This window comes from Phodopus roborovskii, unplaced genomic scaffold (assembly GCF_943737965.1).
Source record: "Phodopus roborovskii unplaced genomic scaffold, PHOROB, whole genome shotgun sequence".
NCBI classification, from domain to species: Eukaryota; Metazoa; Chordata; class Mammalia; order Rodentia; family Cricetidae; genus Phodopus; species Phodopus roborovskii.
The window spans coordinates 1,623,607-1,648,771 of NW_026126481.1; the positions used below are offsets into that span (position 1 = coordinate 1,623,607).

General features: G+C 41.9%; 1 protein-coding gene and 1 non-coding gene across 2 annotated transcripts in view; one reads left to right on the forward strand and one right to left on the reverse strand.

The window, feature by feature from the left end:
- The window catches only part of Pcsk5 (proprotein convertase subtilisin/kexin type 5), a 409,247-nt gene extending 395,431 nt beyond the window's left edge, over window positions 1-13,816 (reverse strand). Inside the window, exon 1 of the mRNA XM_051194065.1 lies at window positions 13,346-13,816. Coding sequence (XP_051050022.1) covers window positions 13,346-13,543 — 198 coding nt within the window. The 5' untranslated portion in view covers window positions 13,544-13,816. The remainder of the gene's footprint in view (window positions 1-13,345) is intronic.
- On the forward strand, window positions 2,371-2,471 carry LOC127229060 (small nucleolar RNA U13). Its single transcript, XR_007835106.1, has one exon. It is a non-coding gene; the product is annotated as a small nucleolar RNA U13 (small nucleolar RNA).
- Window positions 13,817-25,165: the final 11,349 nt, after the last annotated feature.

The window sequence follows — 25,165 nt, forward strand, 5'->3', positions numbered from 1 at the left end:
CTGGCCAGATGTCCCAAAGATGTGCATTCTTTAAATATACTAATGCATGTTTGCTTTCTAACAACACTTACAGGTTATTTTACTTATATCACTATGGTTTATAGTTTGCCTCCTCCCAATCTAATATAAATTTAACATGAACAAGCAAAGGTAACAGGGTTATACCTACTAGAATGCCTGACAAATAAAATAGGTACTGATTAATTGTCCGCACAACCTCATAGATACATGCTATCTCTCACAGAATTCATTCATACAAGCATACCATCCTTGTTGGTTTTGTTGTTGCTATTGTTGTTTACTTATTGTTGTTTGTCAACTTAGAGATGCAAGGGAAGAGGGAATCCTAACTGAGAAGATGCCTTCATCAGATTGGCCTGTATGCAAGTCTGTGGAGCATTTTCTTGGTTAATGATTGATGTAGAAGTGCCCTGTTGACTGTGGCCAGTATGGTCTCTCAGCAGGTGATCCTGAGTTGTACAAGAAAGTGGGCAAATCAAACCTTAAGAAGCAGGCCAGTAAGCAGTGTTCCTCTGTGGCTTGTACTTCAGTTCCTGGCTCCAAGTCCCTCCTGTGACTTCCCTCAGGAGCAGAGTGCGACCTCAGAGCTGTATTAAACTCTTTCCTCCCCACATTGCTTCTGACCACTGGGTGTTATCACAGCAATAGATATCCTAACCAAGAAATATAGTATCCAGTGATTTTATTCAGAGATATTGAAAAATGGAAATACCAATGTACATAGTGTCAAATGACTGTAAATCCCAGCAGTGGGAGGTAGAGTCAGGAGTATTGGAGTTCAGGGTCATCCTTGGGCTACATAGTATTTGAGGTCAGTCTGGAATATGCTACCCTCTCTCAGAAAACAGAAAGAGGGCATAGCAATCAATTAGAAGGCATTTTGATTAGCATTTCTTATCCACTTTTCCCTTCTGCTTCAACAGATTTGTAAATGTGAATTTTGCATAAACAGAATAGTATGATTGTCTTGTTTAGCAAATCCTTAGTAGCCTACAATTTTTTCTTAAAAAGCATTGAAATGTATGGCTGTTGCCACTTCCATGCCCAACATGTGTGTGACCCCTCCCCCACACACACACACAAGTGTGTTTAAGAAGACTCCAAAAGTCACTGACAAAGACTTATAAAATGGCCATGCAGCTCTGTTAATTTCATCCAGTTTTCTTAGTCCTTACTCAAAAAAAGCCTAACTTTTTCTTCTTACCCATCAGAGAGTGACCAACACTGAAGCACATTTTCCCTAGCCCTTAAGGCTTTCTCACTTCCTCTGAAGCCATCCCTCGTCCACTACATAGGTGCATGCTGCCGCATGGCTGCTTACTGAACATGCCAGCCTAACTCAAAAGACATAAATGGCTTCCTCCCTTCTTCCTCTACAGATTCCATCCTCTCAACACACACTTTACAGCTGCCAAGGTTTAAAGCTTGCCTGCCTGCCCTGCTGTTCTCTCCCAAACTCTAATCAAAAATTGTTGTTGAGCTTCCCCTGAGTCCATTTTTAAATTATCTTATTAGCGAGACTAAACCCAAAGAGGGGACCTTAATTTCCTCAGCAATGCATGGTGCCCAAAGAAGGGCCCCTTAAATCTTCCAGTAACACTAGCATAAGCAATCAGTACCATTCTGCTTTTGCAGTTATAGGTATTTGCCTGCAGTGTTAAAGGCTCTGGGATTATCTCCCCTCTCCCTGCACTAGTGTCCATGACCAAGCTTTATTTTGGTTGAGAAATTTGAATTAGAGAAAACAAGAGACAAGCCTGGGAACATCAATATGGAGGGAATGCTATATTTTCACAGCTGTGCCACTGTCTCAGTATAGAAAAATACCATTTCTTTTATCCATGAGTATTATTAAAAAAAAAAAATCAGCCCCACCATTTTTTCCATAGAGAGCTTTGAAACTGGTGTTTATCACCATGCTCACCCCTAACACACACACACACACACACACACACACACACACACACACCCCCCCCCCCCCGCCCCGAGAAAGAGAAAGAAATTGGGAAGTGTCTGTGTGTGAGAGAGAGAGAGACAGAAAGAGAGACAGAGAGAGAGAGAGAGAGAGAGAGAGAGAGAGAGAGAGAGAGAGAGAGGGAGAGAGAAACACTGGAAACCCATCAAGGAAAAACTTGCTTTTAATAAATCTGAGTTTCATTGCTGGCATGGTATCCAAAATATAATCTTCCCAATAGAGAATTAACCACTCAGATAATGCACAGAAAATTACACTAGGAACTTAATGCTTCTTTTGTAATTCTAACTCTAAATTAACATACAGATTAACATACCAATGCAAACAAGATTAACCTATAGAATAGAGCAATCTTGTAATACTATGTATTACAGATCTTTTTTGGCTCACAAGAGTGATGATTGGATGCTCACATCATTGTGTGACATTCCTCTCTCACACCTTGTTTTGATATCAGCATATCACCCATCTGACATTAAAAAAAAATGGTTGTACATTATAAAAAGAACACTATAAATAAATTTAAAATCTATACCCTACAGACATTAAAACTCAGAACAAGAATGCATAAAGCAACATGTTGAGAACTCTGCTTCACTGTTCCACATAAAATATGTGTATACAGGTCAGGCTATATGATATGTGAATAAATTATAATTATAGAACATGATTCAGAGATGGAAAGCAGATGATATGACTACCTAAGAATGAGTAAATTATATATGACATAGTACATATCATTTAAAAATCATCCTTTAAAACAGGTGTGGTAGGATATACCTGATCTGTCATCCCAACACTTGAGAGACAGACACAGGGTGATCACTATGAATTTGAGGCCAGCCTGGGCTCTATAAAGAAAAGCAGGCAATCTTGGACTCCACTGTGAGTCCTTGTCCCTCAAATGTTATATAGCTATTGCCTCCAAACTGAACCAGTCCTTTCAGAAGAGGAGACCATAGCTCGTAAGATTCATGAAACTAATGAAACCCACAAGGCTCAGGAAATTCACAAGAGTTACAAGATCCACAAAACCCTTTCCCAAGCAGTCAGCACTCAGAGGCATGACTGTTTAGTGGGCTTGTCTGCAGGTTGTACAATTTTCTTCAGGGGTCACCCATGCTAGGATGGGTTTTCTGGTGATGCAGCTGCCCTTGATGCATCCACACTCCTGTAAACAACCTCTCACTCATGTTCCTATAAGTAACTTCAGTAAACTCACTCGTTCAATAAAACAGATTGATACAGAATAGTTTCTTTGCTTTGTCATGTGTGCCCTACCTAGGGTGAAGAGACATTTGTTCATGTCTCCCTGGGAAGCCTCAAAACACTGAAAGAAAAAAAAAAAGAAATCAACTTTAAGTATTATTTCTGCTTTTACAATCTCCGTGTACACCATTTCTTCTATATTGAATGTTCAACACAATCCTCAGTTTTTAACTCAAATAAGAAAAAAACACATTGGGAGTTGAAAGCAATCACCTGTGTGTCTGCCTTTATCCCTTAAGTTGGTACAGGACCTGCAGTGCAAATAATAGCACACGGTAGTGGAAAGCAAGATAATGCCTACAGTTATCCAAGGAGAATTGAAATGTGAAGCAAACTTCACATTTACCAGCCCAGTGGGAACACCAACACAAATCACTTCAGTCCCCATCTTACCCACACTGATAACCCTTTCCAGTAACTCGGCCTCAATTTATTGACTCTTTCCAACCCATCAGCTTTCAGCTGTTTCTCTCTCTCTCTCTCTCTCTCTCTCTCTCTCTCTCTCTCTCTCTCTCTCTCTCTCTCTCTCGTTCTCCACCCATCCATGCCACACCTTGGACCTTATCATAAAACAGAACTGCTAGAGGTAGCAGCTTAAAAACCCTGTGGGTCATGTTTCTCATGTTTATAATCCCATCACTGGGGAGGCAGAAGCAGGAGGATTACTCCAAGCTTCAGGCCAGCCAGGATAGACACAGACTCTGTTTCAAATAAACAACAAACTCCCTCTGGAATGGCTTAACTCATTAGCTTACTGAACTAGCCATCCATTTGTTTCTTAATTTATAGCCCTACACCCATCCTATTCCTTTTTTCTTATCAGTTACCTCTCCATCTAGACACTATTCAGTCGTTTCAGAACAGTATTCCTATGTTAGGGAACTAGTGCTCCCTAGTTCCCACAGAGTCTGTCTTACCTTCCCTCTCAACCTAGTAAATTCTATCTCTCTGATATAAAGAACAAAATGATGCAAAGCCAATCAATGGCTCATTTCTTTTACTCGTCTGTCTAATCGATACCTGATACCTACTGAGCAATAAGTAGAAACAGCAAAAACCATGTTCCTATTTGGAAATTCATTTTAGAGTGGCCTATCTTCTTTGATGACTCTCCTAAAAATATTTCAAACACTGGAGCATCCAGATATCGCTTCCACACAGACCCCTGATCTGTAGGTGCTCTTCATCTGCTCAGGGGCTGATGAGATCACTTCCTTTCCATCCCAACATGAACACCTCTGATTCGACACTCACCTGTCATTCCTGTGAAAATTCAGAGGCACCAACATATCTATCTCTCTCTCTCTCTCTCTCTCTCTCTCTCTCTCTCTCTCTCTCTCTCTCTCTGTCTGTCTGTCTAAAATATCCACTATGCTTTGGTTTGTCCTGGCTGCTGGCTGGTGACATAAATGTAATGTAAATGAAGCACTAAACTGTACTCAAGGAGCTCAGTGAGTAGTGAAAGGATAGAGGTATAAATGTAAGTATACACACACACACACACACACACACACACACACACACACACACACACGGGGTGGTCATCATTTCTAATCTTGAATAAGTTTGAGAGTGAAAGTACCCATGAAAAGAAATTGGTAGAGTAAAATGAGCTAATGGAGGTTGAAACAACTTTTAAAAGATGAAATGACATTTATTATTGACTAATACTATAATATGCATTAGGTGCTATTGTAATCCTCGCAGCAATACTGTGAGAATGTTATTATGTGCCTTCATACATGAGGAAACTGAGGCACAGAAAGCTTAGGGTGAGTGCCTGGAGTTCTCCAGCTTAGAAGCAATGGCATTAGGGCTAAAGATCTTTGCTCCTGTACTATGTCCTAATTACAGTATCTTTTAGTCACAGTCCCTTGGCTCTAGGCATGCGTCATCCCTCGGCAATTCATTTGCACAGTACACTTCCTACAAACTTGCACAGTTCACATGGAGGTGGATGAGGGGTAAAGTCTACCTACAGGGATTTTCTTTCCTGGGCTAAACACTCTGCCACCCATGGAAAGTATCACTGCACCCATCCTTCGACCTAAGGCAAATGGACCTCGATTATATGTAGAATCTGTAAGCCAACTATTCAGGAACAGAGTGAAATGAAGGGCAGGTATCATGGATGAAAAGGTGGAGGAAACGATACGCATATCAAAAAGAGCAGCATTACATGAGATTAAATACAGTGGTGTGATGCACAACAGGAACACTACAGAAATAATACAGCTAAAAGACTAGATTTTAGGTGGTACTCTTGTTAGAAAAATAAATAGGCTGAAGAGATGGCTCAGTGGGTAATAGTATGTATGGCTCTTGCACTTAACCCAAGTTCAGTTCCCAGTATCCACGTTGGGCAGCTATCAACCATCTGTAACTTCAGGTCTAGATGAACTGGATGCCTTTGCCTTCTGCAGGCACCTGTATTCACATGCAAATACACCCACACAGGCACACAAATTTTAAAAATAAAATCATTTTAATAAACAAATAAAAGGGTTCTGAAGAGGTGTGAAGAATGACAGATTTACTTGCTTCTCTTTAGTAACCATTATGTGTGTATACATCTATACATGTAGAGATACTCACATACATACATACTCATATGCTAATACATGAGGCTGTGCACCTTAAAACATACACTAAACAAAAATCTTTAGAGCTGGGGGTTAATCTGTATTTCTCACCTTAAAAATGCTCCCACACACTCCCCAAATGGTACAAAGGAGTCCAGATGCTCCAGGCCCTGAGGCTATAATTACAGCTGCCTTATCATTCTCCCTCTCCCTCAAACTGCACTTCCACTTAAGTCGCCAAAACTTACTGCACACACTTCCATAGGAACTTCCAAATCTCTTCCAATTTCATTATTAATAATGACCTTTATTATTCTCTGCCTCTCCCAGATCCTTATGAATACTTCCCAGGCATGACTGAACCATACCCACTGGGCAGGTCTCTCTGCTCTACCAAACCATAGTTGTAAGTAAAAATCCCTAGTCCCAGAAAATACCTCACAATCTGGGGAGACTCACATGTTTACTGCAGCAACATGTTGGGCCTTATTCACTCCTCATAGAACTTCAGTATAACGAATTCTCCCTGGTAATGCTGGAACCCGGCATTCATGGCCTTATATAATCATATCAGTAGTGGGGTCATTCCCTGTCCCACATCTGTTTTCTCTTATTCTAGTAATAGAATTTCATTTTCCTTTAGGGAACTGCCCCTCCCCAAATGTTGGACTGCCTAGCAGAGCCTAACATTTCACTCACTTCAAAGCTAGACATGTGGCCCAAGATGACCCACCCATGAACCACTGTCCTCTTGGACAAATGTGGGGGACATGACCCCATTCAATGATCGGAACACACTATATTCCTTTTGGGGGTTTAATGCTACTGCTGGATAAAAGAATTACTAAGACTCACATGGGTTTTGACGTTTTGTAGAAAACATTTGCCTGAGAATGAATCTCACATGGGGAAATGAAGAAATCACAGACATTCCCATCACCTCTGGCTTATGGGCTAGACAAGCCCACAATCACTCTTTAAAAACAAAACAAACAAACAAAAAACTTGGCTATACATGTTCAGAATTTTAAATTCTTCACACGAGGAAGGTGCAGGAATGCTTAAGAACTGACTAGGAGGCACACATGCTGGACTGCCTTAGATACACCTCTGTCTGGATTGTGAACACTCCTAGGGTCAAACTCATTAATACTTCTGTAACGAAAGAAACCAACACTGTAGCTAATGGAGATAGTTTAGGTCAGACTAGACTTTGCCGTGCAAAAGGTATAGAGCAGATAAATGCTGTAAAAAAAATGTTCACCTGCTGTTTTCAGAACTGTGAAGGAAGGCAACTAGATCTGCCTCAACTAGTAAGTTCCCTTTGTGTCTTCATCTGCTTTGCCAGTTCATGTATGTAAGAGTCCATGCTTGGGCTCTGAACAAGCACCTCTACCTGAAATGGTTCCTGGTGCATTTTTTATAGCCTCCAATGCTTCAAGTTTTACTTCTCCACTACTCTTTCGTATGCATTCACAGTGGGGCTAAATTCAAAAGCTCTTACTTTGATAACTGAAATAAAAAGCCTCACAGTCCCTACACTGGAGGCAATTGGTGAATACCAGGCCTGCCCAACCAGGAGACAGAAAGGCGAGGTTGGCTGATCAGTTGCCTCAAGCTCAAAACTGTGTTCATGGCTCTTAGGCAAAAGCTTAGGTGGCCCTCAGTTGCCTCTTAGGGAAATCGGGTACAACACTGTCCCCTATGCCTTTGGTCCCTCTCTACATCCCGAAAGGAGACTGCAGATATTTGGAAAAATCACAACTGCTACACTCCACAAGACCCCAGTTACCACAATGTTCATTCATTTACCTTTGAGCAGCTCTTGTCTCTCCAGGCTCCTTACAGAACATAAAATGCCCTTGGTACACTATTTTAGCCAAATATTCATCTTCATTACCAGTACTCCTAATTTTAGCAGCAACCTCCCTAAATGTATTGAACAGTGAGTGGTGCCCTGTTTTATAAACAAGGAACAGAGGGCCAGGTCAGTTAACAAAAGGAAAGACCCCCTAACACACACACACACACACACACACACACACACACACACACACACTCCCCTACTCCTGTTTTCTTTCTGCTTTCAATTTTTCTCCCAGGATTCATTTAATCAAATCAACATGTTTATTGATATTAATTGCTCTCTTTGGTACCCTCAGATATAGACCCGTGCTCTGCAGAAACGAATGAGAACACAACCCAAGTAATTTCACCCTTTACTGTGCATTGCTTAGTTCTATAAAACTGAAAATGGACAAACACATAAACATCTGTGCATATTGTAGCAGGCATGAATGTCCATAGGCACTCATTTTTATCCTGTGGGAAGCCAAAGCCAGCTTGTCATCGGACCAACCTGAAGGAGCTGAGTGATGTGGCAGCAAGGCAAAACAGTACCTGGAGACACTTCAGCCTGGGGAAGAATCCAGGCTTTACTTCACAGAACTTGAACAACTCACATACCCCTCCCATCCCAGGGGTGTTTCTGGGTCAGGACTCCCTTTCTCTGGATATTTTCCCAGTGTACTACCCTGCTTCTCTGGCTGACCTTTAAAGTTAAAACCCCTGGAAAGAAGCCCATGAAAGACTGTGATAAGGCAAATTCAACAGCTTTGGGGCTCACACACACACACACACACACACACACACACACACACACACACACACACGTTTTTCAAAAGCCCCCAAAGGCCTCATATAAGTCATTCTTTGTCTATGAGGTTAACACAACAAACCCCCACACACACTCCATCATTATTGGGCCATAGTCTTTGATGGCTTTTTCTAGTCAAGGTTTCCCTGCTCTGGTTCAGTCTCATCATGAGAAATATGCATATGAGAGCAGCTAGCCAAGGCAGGGCTGAGGTTCTGGGCTATAAAGAGACATCCTGGGCAAGGCCAGATGCATCACACAGGGATGAAACTGGGATTAACCATCCATTTACTCTCCTGTTTACAAAATGCCTATAGACTTACAAGGGAAACTCCTATCAGGCTAGCCACATCCCCGATTTCTATGCTGTCCATGAACACCCAGAACTCACTCTTCAACATTCATCAGCACTTTAGAATCCTGTTATCCACAGGTCAAAACTAATCAGGAAATGAGACAGCAGCATCTTTGAAGGAGATTCTTCTCACTCAAGAGCTTTTCTTGCTTACCTGGAAAATTATTCTGGGTTTACTTGTACAAATAACATTCAGTTTTAACATGTAAATTCAAATATGATTTAACAAAATACACTATTCTTCAGATATTTTCAGTTTCAGAAAGCATCACATGTAGCCCAGGTTGGCCTCAAATTCACTATATAGCTGAAGATGGCCTTGAACTCTCAATTCATGCACCACCATGCCCAATTTATGTGGTTCTATGGACTGAACTCAGATCTTTTTACAATACTACCAACTATGGTACATCCCTTCCTAGCCTTCCTTCTTTACATCCTTCCATCTTAAGCAAGCTTAGACTGTATTTAAGGTGCCACAGTAAAGAGAAATGAGGGAAGATGGTACCACCCAGGGTGTGTAAGTGCAACATAAAACTGTTTTTAAACTATCTTAAATGGTTAGTTGAAACAGAAAATCATCCTCCCTGTGTACAAAATTCACCTGACTTAGCATAAAAAAAAATTCACTTTCTCAAGATCTACATTTTGTATCTTCCATTTAAAAAAAAAAGTTCTCCTTCACCATATATAAAGAACATTTAGGTCTCACTTATTTCAATCTTTCTCCTCTGTTTGGAATTTAATAAACCTTTTACCACAGGCCTGTGTGCTGAGCAGTGCATAGTTAACCCACTCTGTTATCTCAAGATTTATAATTTTACAGATGGGGGTATGGGGTACCCTTAGGTTCAGTGACTTGCACAGCCTTGCTAGTAGCCTCTGCAGTCTCCACACCCATATGGTCTCTGGGGGAGCTTTATGTAAAGCAAATCCCAGGATAGCTTCCATTTGGTTTTACTCTTATGGGGACATCCTCAAAAGGTGACATGGTTGGTGATGATGAGGGCTACTACTGGTAATCTCTGGCTTGGGATCAATGGTTATAGGCGATTTATAAGAAGGATAAATACAGCAACTACACATTGTAAATCATCTTTTCACAAGAGCTCTTCTCCCTGGATTCAAATAACCAGAAATTAATTGCTCTCTATACAGGTCTACTGTACCAACAATATGTATCTGACCTTACTTCTTTATATTTCAATTCCCTAAGCAATAGACTGTAAACCCAAAGACTTAGAGGACACAATTTGTGACAGAGGAAAAAGGCTTCTTCTTCTTACCCAAGTGGACCAACAGCCATACATATCTCCTACCCTTAAGCATCCCAATGAGGGGCTGGTAGTTCTAGATACTCCAGGGGCTCCTGGTCAGAAACCAGCTTGCCAACTCCAGGCATCCCACAGCTGACATAGCAAGCAAAACTTGACATATGCTGACATAATGGCAACTACTAGCAATGATTATGGCTAGGCATTACTTCAGAATTTTAAACCATAAGCCATTCATAAAATGAAAGCATTTTATGAAAACCTAAGAAAGCATAATACTATCTCTATAACCAGAGGCAAGACAACCCTCATTACCACTCCCTTCTAGAGGCCTTTTTGCTTGTTTGCTTTTCCCATTACTCTGAACATTCGATCTTCCCTGAGCAGAAAAGAGACACCCCCCCCCACTTTCGACTTTCTGCAGAAATCTCCAGGCTAAAAATCTTACCTTTAAATGCTAACATGTTACACAAAACACTGCATTAATATTCTAAATAGACAGCCAACACTGGTAGCTTTACTGTGGTAAAAATTCACTACTTTACTCATCTAGAATATTGTACATACTGAATATATATATATATATATATATATATATATATATATATCAGGATCATAAATGACTTCAGAAATAATAAACAAGTTCTTGATCCAATTTGTGCCACATAACACCCTGGACCCACAGCACAAAATGTAAAAACATTCCAGAGACATTGGCAAATTATTTACTGCCCTAAGCTGGACCACAGATGGTTTATTGCTGGAAAGAAAGAATAACAAAAGGATGTCTAAAGTGTTAAAAGGTCAGTGCAGTAAAGCATGAATACGAAATATATTCTGCCTTTACAGTGTCATGATCTCGCACATAGGAACTCCATTTACCCTGCCAAAGCCAAAAGCTTGTCCTCCTTTGAATTGCACGAGAATGTGTTGAATTGCATGAGAATGTTTTACACTGTACAATAGCAGATCTTTTTACACTAGGTATTGCATCAATTCAGCGGTCCTCTGTAACCCTGGAGAGCTGTATTTCCACAATGGGGTTGTAAAAACCACAGTAAATAGTATTTCATGTTATGCATATATAAACTATCTTAGTATTACTTCTGACATGGAGAGCAGTGACTCTTCTCTATAAAGACATTTGTAAAATATCAGGAGAGTTATAGAACACTGACTTGTTTGCTTGTTCAATGTGGATAAGATAACCCTGCTCCCCCTCTCACTAGAGGCCACTGGATTCTACAATCTAAGCTGTATTCTCAGTCCAGGAGGACAGATGTATCTCTCTACCTTGCAAGTTAAGAAGCCTCCTAGTGTCAACAAGTCCTGGTCCTTCTAAACAACATATTAGTAAGCAGAGGTGACTGGGTATTTGCTTTCAGTTTACTGAGCTACCCAGCTAGAATTCAGGTAAATGGGGGGGGGGGTTACTCTTTCCTTCTGCACACTGGGTGGAAGCATTTTCTAAATGGCAAGATCCACAAAGGGGCCATCCTGGATCAGAGTCTTGGGTCCCCATCATGGCTGTGCAGGATAGGGTCAGTCTCTTGTCCCAGTGTCCTGATCTGTTGTATGCCAATTGTACACCAATGTTGTTTTTGAAATTAAAAATGAAGTATGGTTTTGAGAACTTAGCCCCTGGCATAAAAGATACTTAATGTCTGAACTAAAAATGTTCCTGAAAGATTAGAAATGTGTTCTTTTAGTCTACCCGTTGGCACTGTTGAGGTATATTTATTTAGTTCTCAACTGTAAGCTTTGGTTAAAAAGACCTGAATGGACTCCGTGTTTCTTTCACAGAAGAGGTCAAGAGAACCCCCAAGAGGCAATTTCCTGAAGGGGACAGGCACTCAGGTAACAAAATCTGGCTGGTTGTTCTAACTTCTTTGGGGGACTGAGAGAAGGGGTGGGGACATAAGCCATGCCCTGATCTCAGCCCTTCACCCAACTGGTTTCTCTGGAATACAACCTCCTGAGGGTAAAGAGCAAGACCTCCACCTCCAGCCCTCTGAACCCTGGCAGCTGCTCCCCAGCTTATTTCTAGAAGCAGGCAAAGGATCTCCTTCCCCCAATGGCTTTTACCCAGTGGCCAGAGAAGGGTGGGAACTGCCCAGACATTCTAGGCATGGAGTTCAAAAGAAATGGTCTCAGAAACCATCTGTGCCCTCTTGCTTCGGCTGCACCAACGGTCACCTTCCTGGACATTGAAGCACCGTGTGAAAAATCCAAAATGTCCCTGTGGCCCTCAGGTAGAAACCCGAGTCAGAGTCACAACAGGACTCCCTCCTTGAATCAATCTCAAAAGAAGTTGTAAGGTCCTCAGGGGGGTTTTGCTCTCTCCATTCCAGTTTCTGGTAGAGACATGGAAAAGAGGACGAAATCTAGGGCATTTAGGCCAGAATGTAAATCGGTAGCGTTGCCAAGGGTCCCATAAAAATGTATTGGCATTTCTCTCAGCATGGTAAGTCGAAGGAAAACCAACTAAAGGCATCTCATCAAAACATTCATGCCACACGCGGCAACAGGGTGCTTCATGTTCCACCCTAATAGAAGATTCCCAAGTTCCCTGAGCAGAACCCGGCCAGTGCTGGCCAGTGGCTTTCATGGTCTCTCAGGTCCCTCCCCACCCAGCTGCGGGGGGGGGGCACATTTGGATCCCAGCCAGGCGAACCAGAAGCCAGGACCCTCTAAATCCGTTCTTCCCTCCTGGTGTCCCGCCCCCTTCCTCTCTCCTCCCACCCCAGCTCCAGCTGAAGCGCTCCGGGCTCCCCAGAGCCCTGCAGTTTTTGTGGCCCAAGAGGTTAATCCAGGCTTTCCCCTCACAGTTGGGTCCAGCCGCTCACTCTTGGTCTCCCAAAGATCTCTACCTTCCCTGTCACGATTACTCGCAAGGGTGTTTCCTCTAGCTAGTAGCACTCCCGGACAGTCCAAAGGTCCAAGGCGAGTCTGAGCCAGTGCAGCACTCCAGATTTTCCAAAGACCCTACCTGTCCCCCACTGCTTGTAAAAACAAATTAAACAGGCATCCCAGCAACTTCGGAGCTTGTGTGTGACTGTGCAAGGAACGCGCAGGCTAGAGCATCGCCCTTGAGTTCGGGCCACAGCTGCAGAAGTACATCTGGAAAAGGGGGAGGGGTCCAAACAGAGGGGACAAGAAGCCCCGACAGCTAGTTTCTACGTGCAGTTCCTGAGCCACCGGGGTTTTAGTTACCTGTCCTACGTTGATGAATCCGTACTTGCTGGCTATGCGGTCGGCCTCCGCGAAGCCGCCTGTGATCTTCACTGCCCAGTGGTTGGTGTAGACGCGCGTCCGGCACACTGGAAGCAGGCAGCTGGCGAGCAGCGCCAACACGCACAGCAGGTCCCGCCGTCCCGGGCAGCAGCAGCGGCTTCCCCAACCCCAGCCCATGGTCCCAGCGCCTCGCCGCCTTCGCTCTCCCGGCTGCTGGCTCGCGCGCTAAGCGGCGCGCACAACTAACTTCTCCGGCCTGGGCCGGCGGGGCGCGCAGCCGGGAGAGGTCGGTAGGAGGCAGAGAGCCCGAGAGCTGAGCGGAGAGGAGCGAAGCAGCGAGCCCCTTGCAGGCTCCTAGACCATCCCTGGGACAGCGGGGACCAGGGCTACAGGCTCTGGGCCGGCGGGGCGGTGGGCAATCACTCCCCCGGCTGGCACGGGGGGCGGTGGAGCGGGACTGGCTCCTCCGCCCTGGGCTCTCCCGGCACTGCTCCTGCACTCTTTGGCTGCTTCTCGCTCTTCTCCGGACCCCGGAGCGCTGCGGAGACGACCCGTCCGAGCACAGACAACGGCCGGGCGCCCCCTCCACTCGCTCGCTCGCCGGCTCGCTGCGCTCCCTCCGGCTCTGAGCAGCGCGCGGAGACTGTGAGTGGCGACAGCAGCGCCGCCCGCTCCGCATAAATGACTCCCCCGCCCCCCGAGTACCCCTCCTTTCCCACATCCCCCTCCTCCTCTCCACCGCCCTCACGAGCAGGGCTCAGCCAGGCGCCATCCAGGTCCTAGCGCCTCCCGGTTCTCCCCGCTTTAACCTCCAGGGTCGGGGCAACTAAGGCTAGTCTCCCCCAAGAGCTGAGAGGAGAGCACCGCTTGGGTCTTGGTTTCTGTCGCTTTCTCTCCACCGGGATGTACTTGAATTAAATTGCCACTGCTCTGGAAAGTCTAAGATTTACACGACGATGAGAGGGAAGCATGGCAAAGATTCATTCATCCTGGCTCTAAACATCCTGAACTAACTAAGCATTTTAAGGTCACTGGTGTCTCAATTGCCGAAAAAATAACTCGAGATTTGCACTCGGCTAATTCTTTATGCTTTTCAGCAACTGTTTATTTTACACATTCTGCTCCTCCGGGGAGAAGCTGCTACACGGACTGGACAGTTAAGTCACAACCACTCTTACAAAAGCCAAAGCTAAGTCTGTCGCCTGCTGACTTTAGAGATCAGCCCTTCTGATACACAGCAGCAGCATCACAGGAGAGTGAAACCCCAGGCTTGGAATGAGAAAAGATAATTCTACGAATATCTGGAATGCTAGAGAATGGGCAAGTGTCAGTTCCAAGGGAGTGGCTTCTTTTTGGTTGGGTTGCATCGCCTAGGGCTTCATTTTCCTCATTAAGGCGAGTTTTCCAACTTTCCAAGCATGAGGTTGGGAACAGTGAAGGATGGTAATATAAAAAGGACCACAGCAAAAATCAGATGGAATACCATGTCTGCATTAAAGCACAATGACATCAGACACAGCAGGGCACCTGGCTGGCCCTCTTCAAGCTTCACCAACCACACTGTCTTTTTGTAGGTAAGGGGCCAATGAGTGACTTATTGAAAAAGGAAAATTAGCCCTTATGAAATGGTTCACCCAGCCTCAAAAGGAGGAACTGTCCTGAATTCCCATCTCCATTTCCCCTCTCCTCCTGTTCCTTATCTTTCTGCCTAAACACTAGTTGAATGTGTCTGAGATTATCCCATCACAGGGTGATTTCAATATCTGAAGCATTTCTATGAACTTAATTCTACTAGCACCTTGGAGCAAAAATTTTTATGACATTTTGCATATCATATAAATATGCTATATTTTTGAACCTTTCAAACAAACTCAAAGTAACAATGTCACAGGTCGAGAGGTAAATGAGAAAAGTGGATACCTTTTATTTATTGGTTTATTTGGCCAGTTTAACACATCTGTATGAGGACCTCATAATATTGGTGAAATTTAAGCTCAGAATTCTCTAGAGTAAATGTGGCTCACTGTAACTCCCATTATTTTTATAAAGAGAGAAACATAGGCACTATGCTTAGCTTCAGAGTGTTGGTGTAGGCTGGCTACTGGCCAGCCCCTTTGGACACAGCTCTTACCCCCTCCACCATGGAGTCCAGAGTAAGGGGTCAGGGAGGGAGAGAGATTGATCTATTAACTACTATTCTGACCATCTGTGTCCAGCTACTAAAAGTTGCTGAGCTCCAGACATAACAAGACAAGATCACTGAAGATCTAAATCTCAGCACATCCATAAGGGACAGAATTGGATGGATTTGCTCTCTCTTGGGCAAAAGAGCTTGTCTGACCTTGATATGCAGGAGGGTAGTCACAGGCCAAAGTACTTTGAGAGTCAAGTTTGAAGCATGACCTGGAGATTTCTCTCTAGGATTCTGGAATTCTATCAATAGTATGAAGGGAAAAAAACAAAACAAAACAAAAACAAACAAAAAACTTTTCTTGAAAAGCCATGTTGCCTCTGGGCATGAATTTGTGAATGAAATGAAGAGAAATGCTAAACACTGTTCCCCCAGGATGACAAAATTGCTCATTAATTATTCTCCTTTGGTGTATTTACCTTTCTCTTTTCGCCAGCACTCTTACAGTCTGCATGTGTGTCCTGCTGGGCATACTCAAACACAACAAAGATAGGAATTGGGGGGATCACTTAGCCAATGCTTGGACCAAGGTTTAGTTTCTTAAAGGGCATATTTTTCCTCTGTAAGTATTTAAGAGAAAAAACCCAACTAGTAAGATGGCATTTACCAGCAAACCTGAGTTCAACCCCCAGCAAATTATCCTCTGACCTTCACAAGAATCATACACACACATACACACACACACCACACACACATCACATACAAACACACCACACCACACACACCACACACACACACATCACATACAAACACACCACACACACACACACACACACACACACACACACACACACACGCGCATGCACGTCCATTTCATTAGCTATTTAACATCCTTGAATGGAGTCTGCCTTGGGCAAGAATGCAACTTTCAGATAAGGACTAAGAGCTAGAGCAAAGGACTGTTTTATTTTGTAACTTTAGGCATGCTTGTTATGACAGTCAGCCTTATCACAAACAAATACTCAGAAGCCAAAGGGAGGGGGAGCTGAGGGCATAATGGTGGCTAGTACAAAATCTTCATGTCACTGGCATTAGACAAGAAATCGAGTCTAAGCTTGGATGAACACTTCCTTTTGTGTATGCAAAGAATAGCACCTTAAGGTTTGACTGTAGATGCTCCCTCTATAACTGCCATATGGTGTGAAGTCATGCAGTTTTACATTTTTGCTGTGGCTTTTAATACCTATAAAATATGACTTGACAATGAGGCTCCACTTGTGTTTGGCCTCCCTGCCAAGGTCCCTTAGAGCTCTAAAATAAACTTTTTTGAAATTTAAGCAGCATTGTCAAATGAAGAAGAAACAAGAACTCCATAAGGGCGTATCTTGACAATGCAAACTGGAATTATTCTCAGATGTTTGCATTACAAAATACTTCATTTCTTCCACAATGAAAATTAACCTTTAAAATTTCATCTAGGCTTAAACTTTGTAAGTCAATGTTAAATTCATAATGGATACTTCGGAGCTGATCAAGAGGAAAAGCGTAGCTATATATTTCACAGTTCAGTGGAAGAGTTACTGAGTCACATGACCCCAAACAGCTTTCCAATATGTAAAATTCAGGGATAGCAATAAAAATTCATCAGCTTTAATAATGGTAATAGTAATAAGTTATGCAAATAAGCCACATGTATTAGGCATTTGTTATATGCCAGGCACTGAGCCAAATGTATTTCAAGTCCTAGTCTCATTCACAGAATATCAAAGTTGAAGGAAACCTTAGATAGCATATCATCCAATTTTAGTTAATAGATAAAACCATGGAGTTCAATAGAAAACCACTTTGGAAGACAGTCATATAATCAGAGAAAAATAAGTTAGATGGAAGAATAATACAAATAAAACAGAGAAAAGTCTACATGAGCCAAAGACAGAAGTATGCTATGAGCAAAGAATTAACATTGACACACATAATTTTCATACTCAGGCTAGTAAAACAAATTCAGTCAGGAAAACAGAAATTTGACTTCCTCCTCAGATATCTCAGGTGTTGAACAAATGACACTTAAAACTATGATCCATGATGCACAGTAAGTATCCCTAAGACAAAGGTTAACGTGAAGCTTCAGTCACATTTACTACAGAACATTATATTCTGTGATCTTAAGAGGTTGCACATCCTACATGCCTTAGGAAGCCTTGGGTATTTCTTTAAGATGTTTGAAGTTGACTTATAGGGGCATTGTTGACTACCTTCTCCATGCATTTAAAGCCTGCAATGACAAACTGGTCTTCAGAAAGCTTTCCATTGTGATACAATTTTATGACAACATCTATACACACCCCCCACACCCCTCACCTCCACACACACACACACAAAACAAACAACCAAACAAACAAACAAAAAAACCCACTGAACTTCAGGCAGATCCTGCAGCAAAGTAGCAAATTTAATAATACCTCCTGAGGTCATTATGTTTTAACCCACTATGCTACTTGGTACCAAAGTAGCAAATTTAATAATACCTCCTGAGGTCATTATGTTTTAACCCACTATGCTACTTGGTACTCGGCCTATTTAAGTTTAATGGGCCTTGAAAAAAACAATGTAACCAGCCTTACTATGCCTTGGACTTCCCATGTAACACCGTTTTTTGTTTGTTTGTTTATTTCTTTCTTTATCTTTGGCAAATGTTGAATAATCAGATTTTTTTAATTTTAATTTTATTAGTTTTCCTTATTTTACATATTGATCCCAGTTCCTTCTCCCTCCCTCCCACCCATACCCCCCAACCTCCCATCCCATCCCATCCCCTGCCCCCACTGCACAGGGAGGGTGATGCCTTCACTGAGGGATCATCAAAATCTGTCAAGTCATTTGAAGTAGGGTCTAGGCCCTCCCCCCCTGCCTCTCTATGGGGAATGTGCTCCCAATGTCCTTTCCTGCACCAGGGATCCTGGTTCCACTGTCAGAGGTCCCTTAGTCTGCCCAGGCCTTCTAACTCAGACCCACATTCAGGGGGTCAGACACACATTCAGGGGGTCGGACCCACATTCAAGGGGTCTGAGTCAGTATAATGCTGATTTCCCAACTATCAGTCTGCGTTTTTGCAACCTCAACCAATGCATAACTTTAATTTAAGCTATATATTGTTCCACGACCCAAACTCAGAGTACTATAATATATGTATTGTGATAATCATTTGTCGAAAACAGTCAACAGATTGGAAGCGCATTGTACAACAAATGTCCACTGTAAATATTAACGACAACATGATAATGTCTGTTGTTCTTTACTATTTGAATCAGTTGAGGTCAGTAAAATGACTTCTCCCCAAGTAAAACCCTGTTAAACATTTCTGTAAAAACCTTTCATTCCTTTCACATGCTGTGTGTGTGTGTGCTCGCACACACACACACACACACACTTGCGCATGTGAGCTATTTAATAAATACAAAGCAAAGCTCTTTGTTGAGGATGGCAACAAAAGACAAACAGACACAGACAGGCCAGTAACCACAAGCTACATACAGACAGAAGACACAGTAGAGAAGATGGAGATTCACTTGGGCTCACTCTTGGTCAAATTAATCCAAGAGGAAGTAAGTGTTTTCATTCCTTAATGTGACACCAACACATTTTGGTGCCTCTGAGGTCATCTTTAATGTGTTAACCTACACAACTTTCCAATTAGAACATAAGTGTGAAGGTTGTGAATGAGTTATTTCTCTCAAGCAGGAAAGAAATGAGACAACTGATGTCTTTCCCTAGCTTCTCACTTTTTGCTTCCATCTAGCTTGCCCCTCAGCAATGCCCCCTTCATGATGAAAGAGATGGGTGGGGTTACTACTATCTTCCCAACCTACTTGAGTCTCTAATTGATGGGGAAGTAGCCAGGGAAAGGTTGGGGAAAATGGAAGGAACAGCTTTAGATCCTGGAATTTTACCCATCAGAAAGACTAGGTTCACAAGCTCATGGCAGGAGCCCTCCAACAAGAGTAAACTCTGCCCCATCTCTCCCTCCCTTTAAGATGGGCCTCATTCTTTAGTCAGGCTGTTGTGGAACTCACAGCAGTCCTCCTTCCCCAAGTCTGAAGATCTGGAATTAAGAATTTACTCTTTCTGTAATGGCTCTGGGGTCTGTCCTCCCAAATATTCAATTGTCTATTTTATTCTGTGGATCTTCCCAGAGAATCAGGTCTTTAATAACAGTGATTTAACAACATGATCTTGTTGGGGAGATGAAGTTAAAAGTGCCTTAGGAATTAAAACACCTTCTGAGGGAATAGCTCTAATTCATTGGTGCCAAATGAACCGTCTAAAATGACACACACTCACTGTGGCTTTTACATGTTAATCTCAAACTCAATAGACTAGGAAAATGCATTTTATAAGTATAAATATTTCCATTCCTACACTTGGAGCTTTAAGGCATTTGTGAAGATGGGACTGACATAAATGTACGTACTACAGGTTGATCACGCTCTGTGTCCTCTAGCAACCAAAAAACAAGGCATGTTTATTCATTTTCTTGTTGCCTATTGACTAAATGCCTGACAAGAAGCAACTTTGAGAAAGAAAGCTTTGTTTTGTCTAACAGTTTGAAAGAACATTTAGTGTATCCTGGAAGGAAAGGTACCCATGGCAGGTGGCTCCATGTTGCAGGGATGTGCAGCTAGAAATCAGCAGTTCCTCACCTCTTAGAAGCAGAGCATGGATAGGAATAGGCCCAGCTACAAAACCTCAAAGCCCTTCTTAAGTGAAAACTCTGCCTCCTAAATATTCCACTTGGTTCCAAAATAGCATGGCCAGATGGGGTTCAAAAGCCAACGGAGATAATTTGCATTCAAACTGCAACCTAAGGTCAAGGAGAGATATACAAAGCTACTGCTGGCATAACATGACATACTGTTTTTCAATAAACTTTTCTTTAAACAAGCAGAAAGGATAATCTAAAATAACAATAAAAAGTATAGTATGTGCATAAGCAGGTAACCTAGTTATTATGAAACTGGGAAGTTATGAGTGCATATAGGTGTATGTTCTCTAATTTTATACACAGGGAGTATGGTGCTTCCTTATGCCAGCAGCAGCCAAGACATGAGAACACACTGAACTCTATGGTCTTGTAATGGCTGTCACCTCACTGGTGACAGTCATTTTTTTTACCTCCCTTTAAACCTATGAGTATACTGTTGTATAGGGGGGCCCATCCTGTGCTGAAATGTCATCATATGGCATGTGACTCTATTATGTCCCATCACTAGATCTCTGTCATTGTATGTGACATAATTCGTTTCCACCTTTACTGTATTCAGGTTGTAGCTGTTACTCAGTCACTGTGCAATGTTGTTGTTTTCACCCAGCAAATCTCCATGCCCTTATCTCAGACTTTTAGTACCACACAATCAAAATGTAGGCATCTTTGTACCCATGGCCCTTAGATTCACAATAAAGCCATTTATCCCCAAGAGCCAACCCTCCCAGTAGCTGTTTCTGGGATGAGGCGTTCAGCTGAGACTTACAGCAACTGCTTTACACACCAAGAGCAGCAGCAAGGTTCTGTTTTCAAACAGTTGTCTTACACTTGAGAATAAATTACCAATAAAGTTGTTTTCCTAAAAGCCTGTGGAATTCGTTCAGCAGAAAGCTTAGATTTCAGATTTATTAAAGTATATGATATTCTTCATTGGTATTTAGAAGATCCTTATCATTACTCAAAAATAGACACCGCATAAAGACTAGGGAGCAGGGGAGGCAGATTTTAATTTGAAACCTGGCAAGTGCTACCCTTTAAAGTCCAGTGACTTTTTTTTGACTGCCCTAACAATTCATGAGCCCAGAGTCAAAGGAATGACTAAAGACAAAGGCAGACTTTCTTTAATTGTTCTCCAAACTCGAACAACATTATCCTGTTTCATAGATGTGTTAAATAAGGCTATAATGTGAATTGCCCCTGTGAATGCTCAATATTGCCTCTGTTAGTAAAGTTAAGATTGAGATTCCTGATCACACTGTGCAACAGTTTGGCTTCCTGTGAGGAGAATGCTCTCTCATACAACTGTATCTCTATTTGTTTAAAGGTGAGAGCATTGAGCATCATTTTACGTTCCAGAAAGATACTAAACTGTGAGAGGTAAGCACAGATTGAATTGACTGCAGGGAACCAGGAAGTATATCCATGACCAGTTATCACTTATTCTGCCTTTGTAGTCCTTTTGTGTGTGTCCATACAGATACAAGTTGGCAAGTTCATTGAATATTTGCATGTTGACATTTTGGCAATGACATGAAAAATGAAAAGAATTTTGTGAAAATGTCAGCAATGCAAAACACTGACATTCTGTAAAACCGGGCAAGCAGTATTAGCAAGAAAAATCTTAAGGGATGGCTGCAGTTTAGACTTCGGGAAGTAGAATAGTACATGTCAGGAAAAGAAACGTTAAGCTTGTGGTGAAAAAGGTGGCCACCCAAATGTCTGTAAAATAATCAAAGCCACGGTGTTGGATACATAAAAGAACTAGATCTGTATGGAATTGACATTGAAATTAATATCCCTCACACTTGAGAAAATAACTTTTCTGCCCGTATGTTCTGGGGGAGCTGAAATTTTAGCAGATTGATCCTCAGGAATTGAGAAATGTAACTTTCAGAAGAGGTTCAGGTTATATGTGGAAACTAATGACACCGAGGCAAATTATCTAATCAATATTCTTTTATCTTGTAGCCCCTTTACCTCCACTGGGCTTTCTAGACAGTTTTTCCTGTTATTCGTTCTCTGTGTGTTTAATGATAAACTCTCTGCCAAGTAGTGTTTGTATAGGAACAGGCTCTTTCCTACATACAAATTCAAAGCAAAATTCCCCAAAAACATTGAGATCAAAGAAAAGGGGAAGTTGACTGCCCTGCATGCTAAGGGTAAATCACTTTATGGATAAAGAATGACCCCCCTGCATGGCTCTGGTGGTTAATACCCACAGAACACAATGACAGCTTTCATATAAACTTTTCAAAGTCCTTTCCAGTTGCTATCACAGTTGCTCTTCCCAGTGACATATCAGATTCATAGATATCGTAATTATTTTAATGATCTCATAGCTACCAGTTTCTCTACAGCAATAGAAAGTGGCTAGTGGAATTGTTTTTCCAGCTACACACAGTGAGTGATTGTGGTTGGGCTGGAACTCATGCTTTCTGAATCTAGTCCTTGCAGTGATTCCCAAATTTCAAATTCACCAATACTTTACCAAGACAAGCCCCCCCCCCCCACCAAAGACACTTCTGTCCCATCTCCTTATTCACTAGTCATTCTGTGGGAAAGTTCTGTTGTCAGTTGAAAAGAAGGGTCTGGAGAGTTCCTTCCTAGCCTCCCCATGCCTGTCACTAGAAGATAGTTTCTTCTCACCTTCTCCTGTCATCTCTCTGCCTGGGAGTCCAGTAAATCCTCAGCTCTCCTCCCAGATGGCTATCCAAACCAACTCTGCCCAGAGTGTCAAGGCTCAAAGTGGAATTGTGTTGCTAATTACTCGGATCTTACAGATGGGTTGATGAGGTGGATTGTGAAATATTCCTCATGATGAAACCCCAAGTTTAAGAGAAACAACTCAAGTTTGCTGAAATTTGTTATGATAGTGGCTCCTATAAAAAGGGCTTTTGTAAGATTTCAAGGACATGCTTATTCTATAAGTGGTCCCTCTTATCAGTGCAGCTTTCCCATTGTGGCATTTTTTTTAAACCCCAACTCCTCCACACCAGAATCATACTTGCACATGCCTAATATACCTAGCTAATAGCAGAACTTTGATAATGATGGAAAAAGACTCAAAGTGATGCTAGTAATCCCAACACTTATGAAGTAGAAGCTGGAGAATCAGAAATTCAAGACCATCCTATGTTGGAGAATTTGAGGCCAGCCTAGAATATAGGAGACCCACCCGTAATAATAATAGTAATAGTAATAATAATAATAATGATAATAATAATAAATAATGAGTAAATGTTTGTGATGGGTTATGTTTAATGTCATATCCACTTTATGGAAAATTTAAATTTTTACCTCACTTTAGTCTAAAATATTTCCATACTCTGACTTTCACTACCAGAAAGAAATAATAGAAAAATATTTAAAATAGCTTAAAAAGAAGATAAATATGGCATTGCTTCTGCTAAAACACAGTTCTTTCCATGTTTAGATATTCCTTTCTAGAAACAGGCTAAACAAAACATATCTTTATAACCTTGTAAACTCAGAACACATACATTTTATATCCTGTGTGGTTTCACATAATATATGATATAAATATGTCTCTACAGTCTTTGTAATTATCATTTTAATGACCATACTGTATAATAATGCAGTATAATAATTTACTATGTTTTTCAATTAGGCATTTAAATTGTTTATAATTTTTCACTGTGCTAAAAATACTGCAAAGAATATCAGGAATACAGGTTGAGCACATGTTAGACATTTTCCTCAGAATTAATTCACAACTTTAGCAAGTGGTCCAATAAATGTGGTGAATTGAATCATCTCCACACTAGTCACAGAATACTCCAAATCTACCATGCTTATTAATCATCTAGTTGCTTCCCTTGTCTATTCAGTCATCCATCTGTCTACAAACTCATCCATCCAACCATCCATCCATCCATCCATCCACCCACCCATCCATCCATCCATTCATCCAGGCAGGTAGGCAGCCAGCCAGCCAGCTAGCCACGAAGTTTCCCATCTACCAGTCAGTCAGTCAGCCAATGCTAGTTCAATATAAGAATTCACATTTTCAAAAGGTTTAAGCCATTAACATTTAGTACTTAAATTGGTATAATACCAGTCTCTCAAATTGTCAGTGCCAAGTGCTAACTTCAAGCAAGAAGTCACCTTAAAAGGTCATCAAAGAAGATACTGCTGGAGCAGGTGAAGAATTTTATACAGAAAATAGAACTTTAAATGTATTTTAAAGGCCAGACTCTCGGGATTGGGTTTGAGTGACATCATTGCATGATTCAAATATTTGGCACACTTTTCAGGGACCTTCACTAGGATTCTGGAGATCTTCGGAAGGTTTTTTTGGTTATTGTTGTTTTGTTTGTTTGTTTGTTTTACTTTTAATCAATATTATCTAGACTGAACAGTAATCTATCTTCAACAGATCAGATTTTGTAAGGCCTCATGACTCCCCTTAAGCTTTAACAGTCAACTCTGAGCAAAGTGTGAGGTCTGGGCTCTTAATTAGATTAGGGCAAAGTGGAAGGGAAGCTAAGGAATGCTTTGCTCTCTAAGACATCTAAAATCTATTATCTCCTAGTCTTTATATGCAGCAGGCTAAGTCTGGGAAGGAAATGAGGATGCCTGGAAGCCCTCCTATAAGGACTTTTGTCTGGTGCCCAGTTTTCCAATAGAGTCTCTGTAATACAGGTGGGGGCTCCTGTAATAACCAGAGGCCAGGGATAAGTTCCAGTCAACGCAAGCATCCAGAACAACAGGGTTATAAAATAACTTGAGTGTGGTGGATCACTCGTGTAATCCCAGTACTGCAGAGGGTGAGGCAGGAGAGCCTCTCCACATGCTTAAGTGTTACAAAGTTCTGGTCTGGTCTCACTACAAAGTAAGATCTTGTCTCAAAGTAAGTAAGGAAGTAAATTATTAAAATTTACTTAAG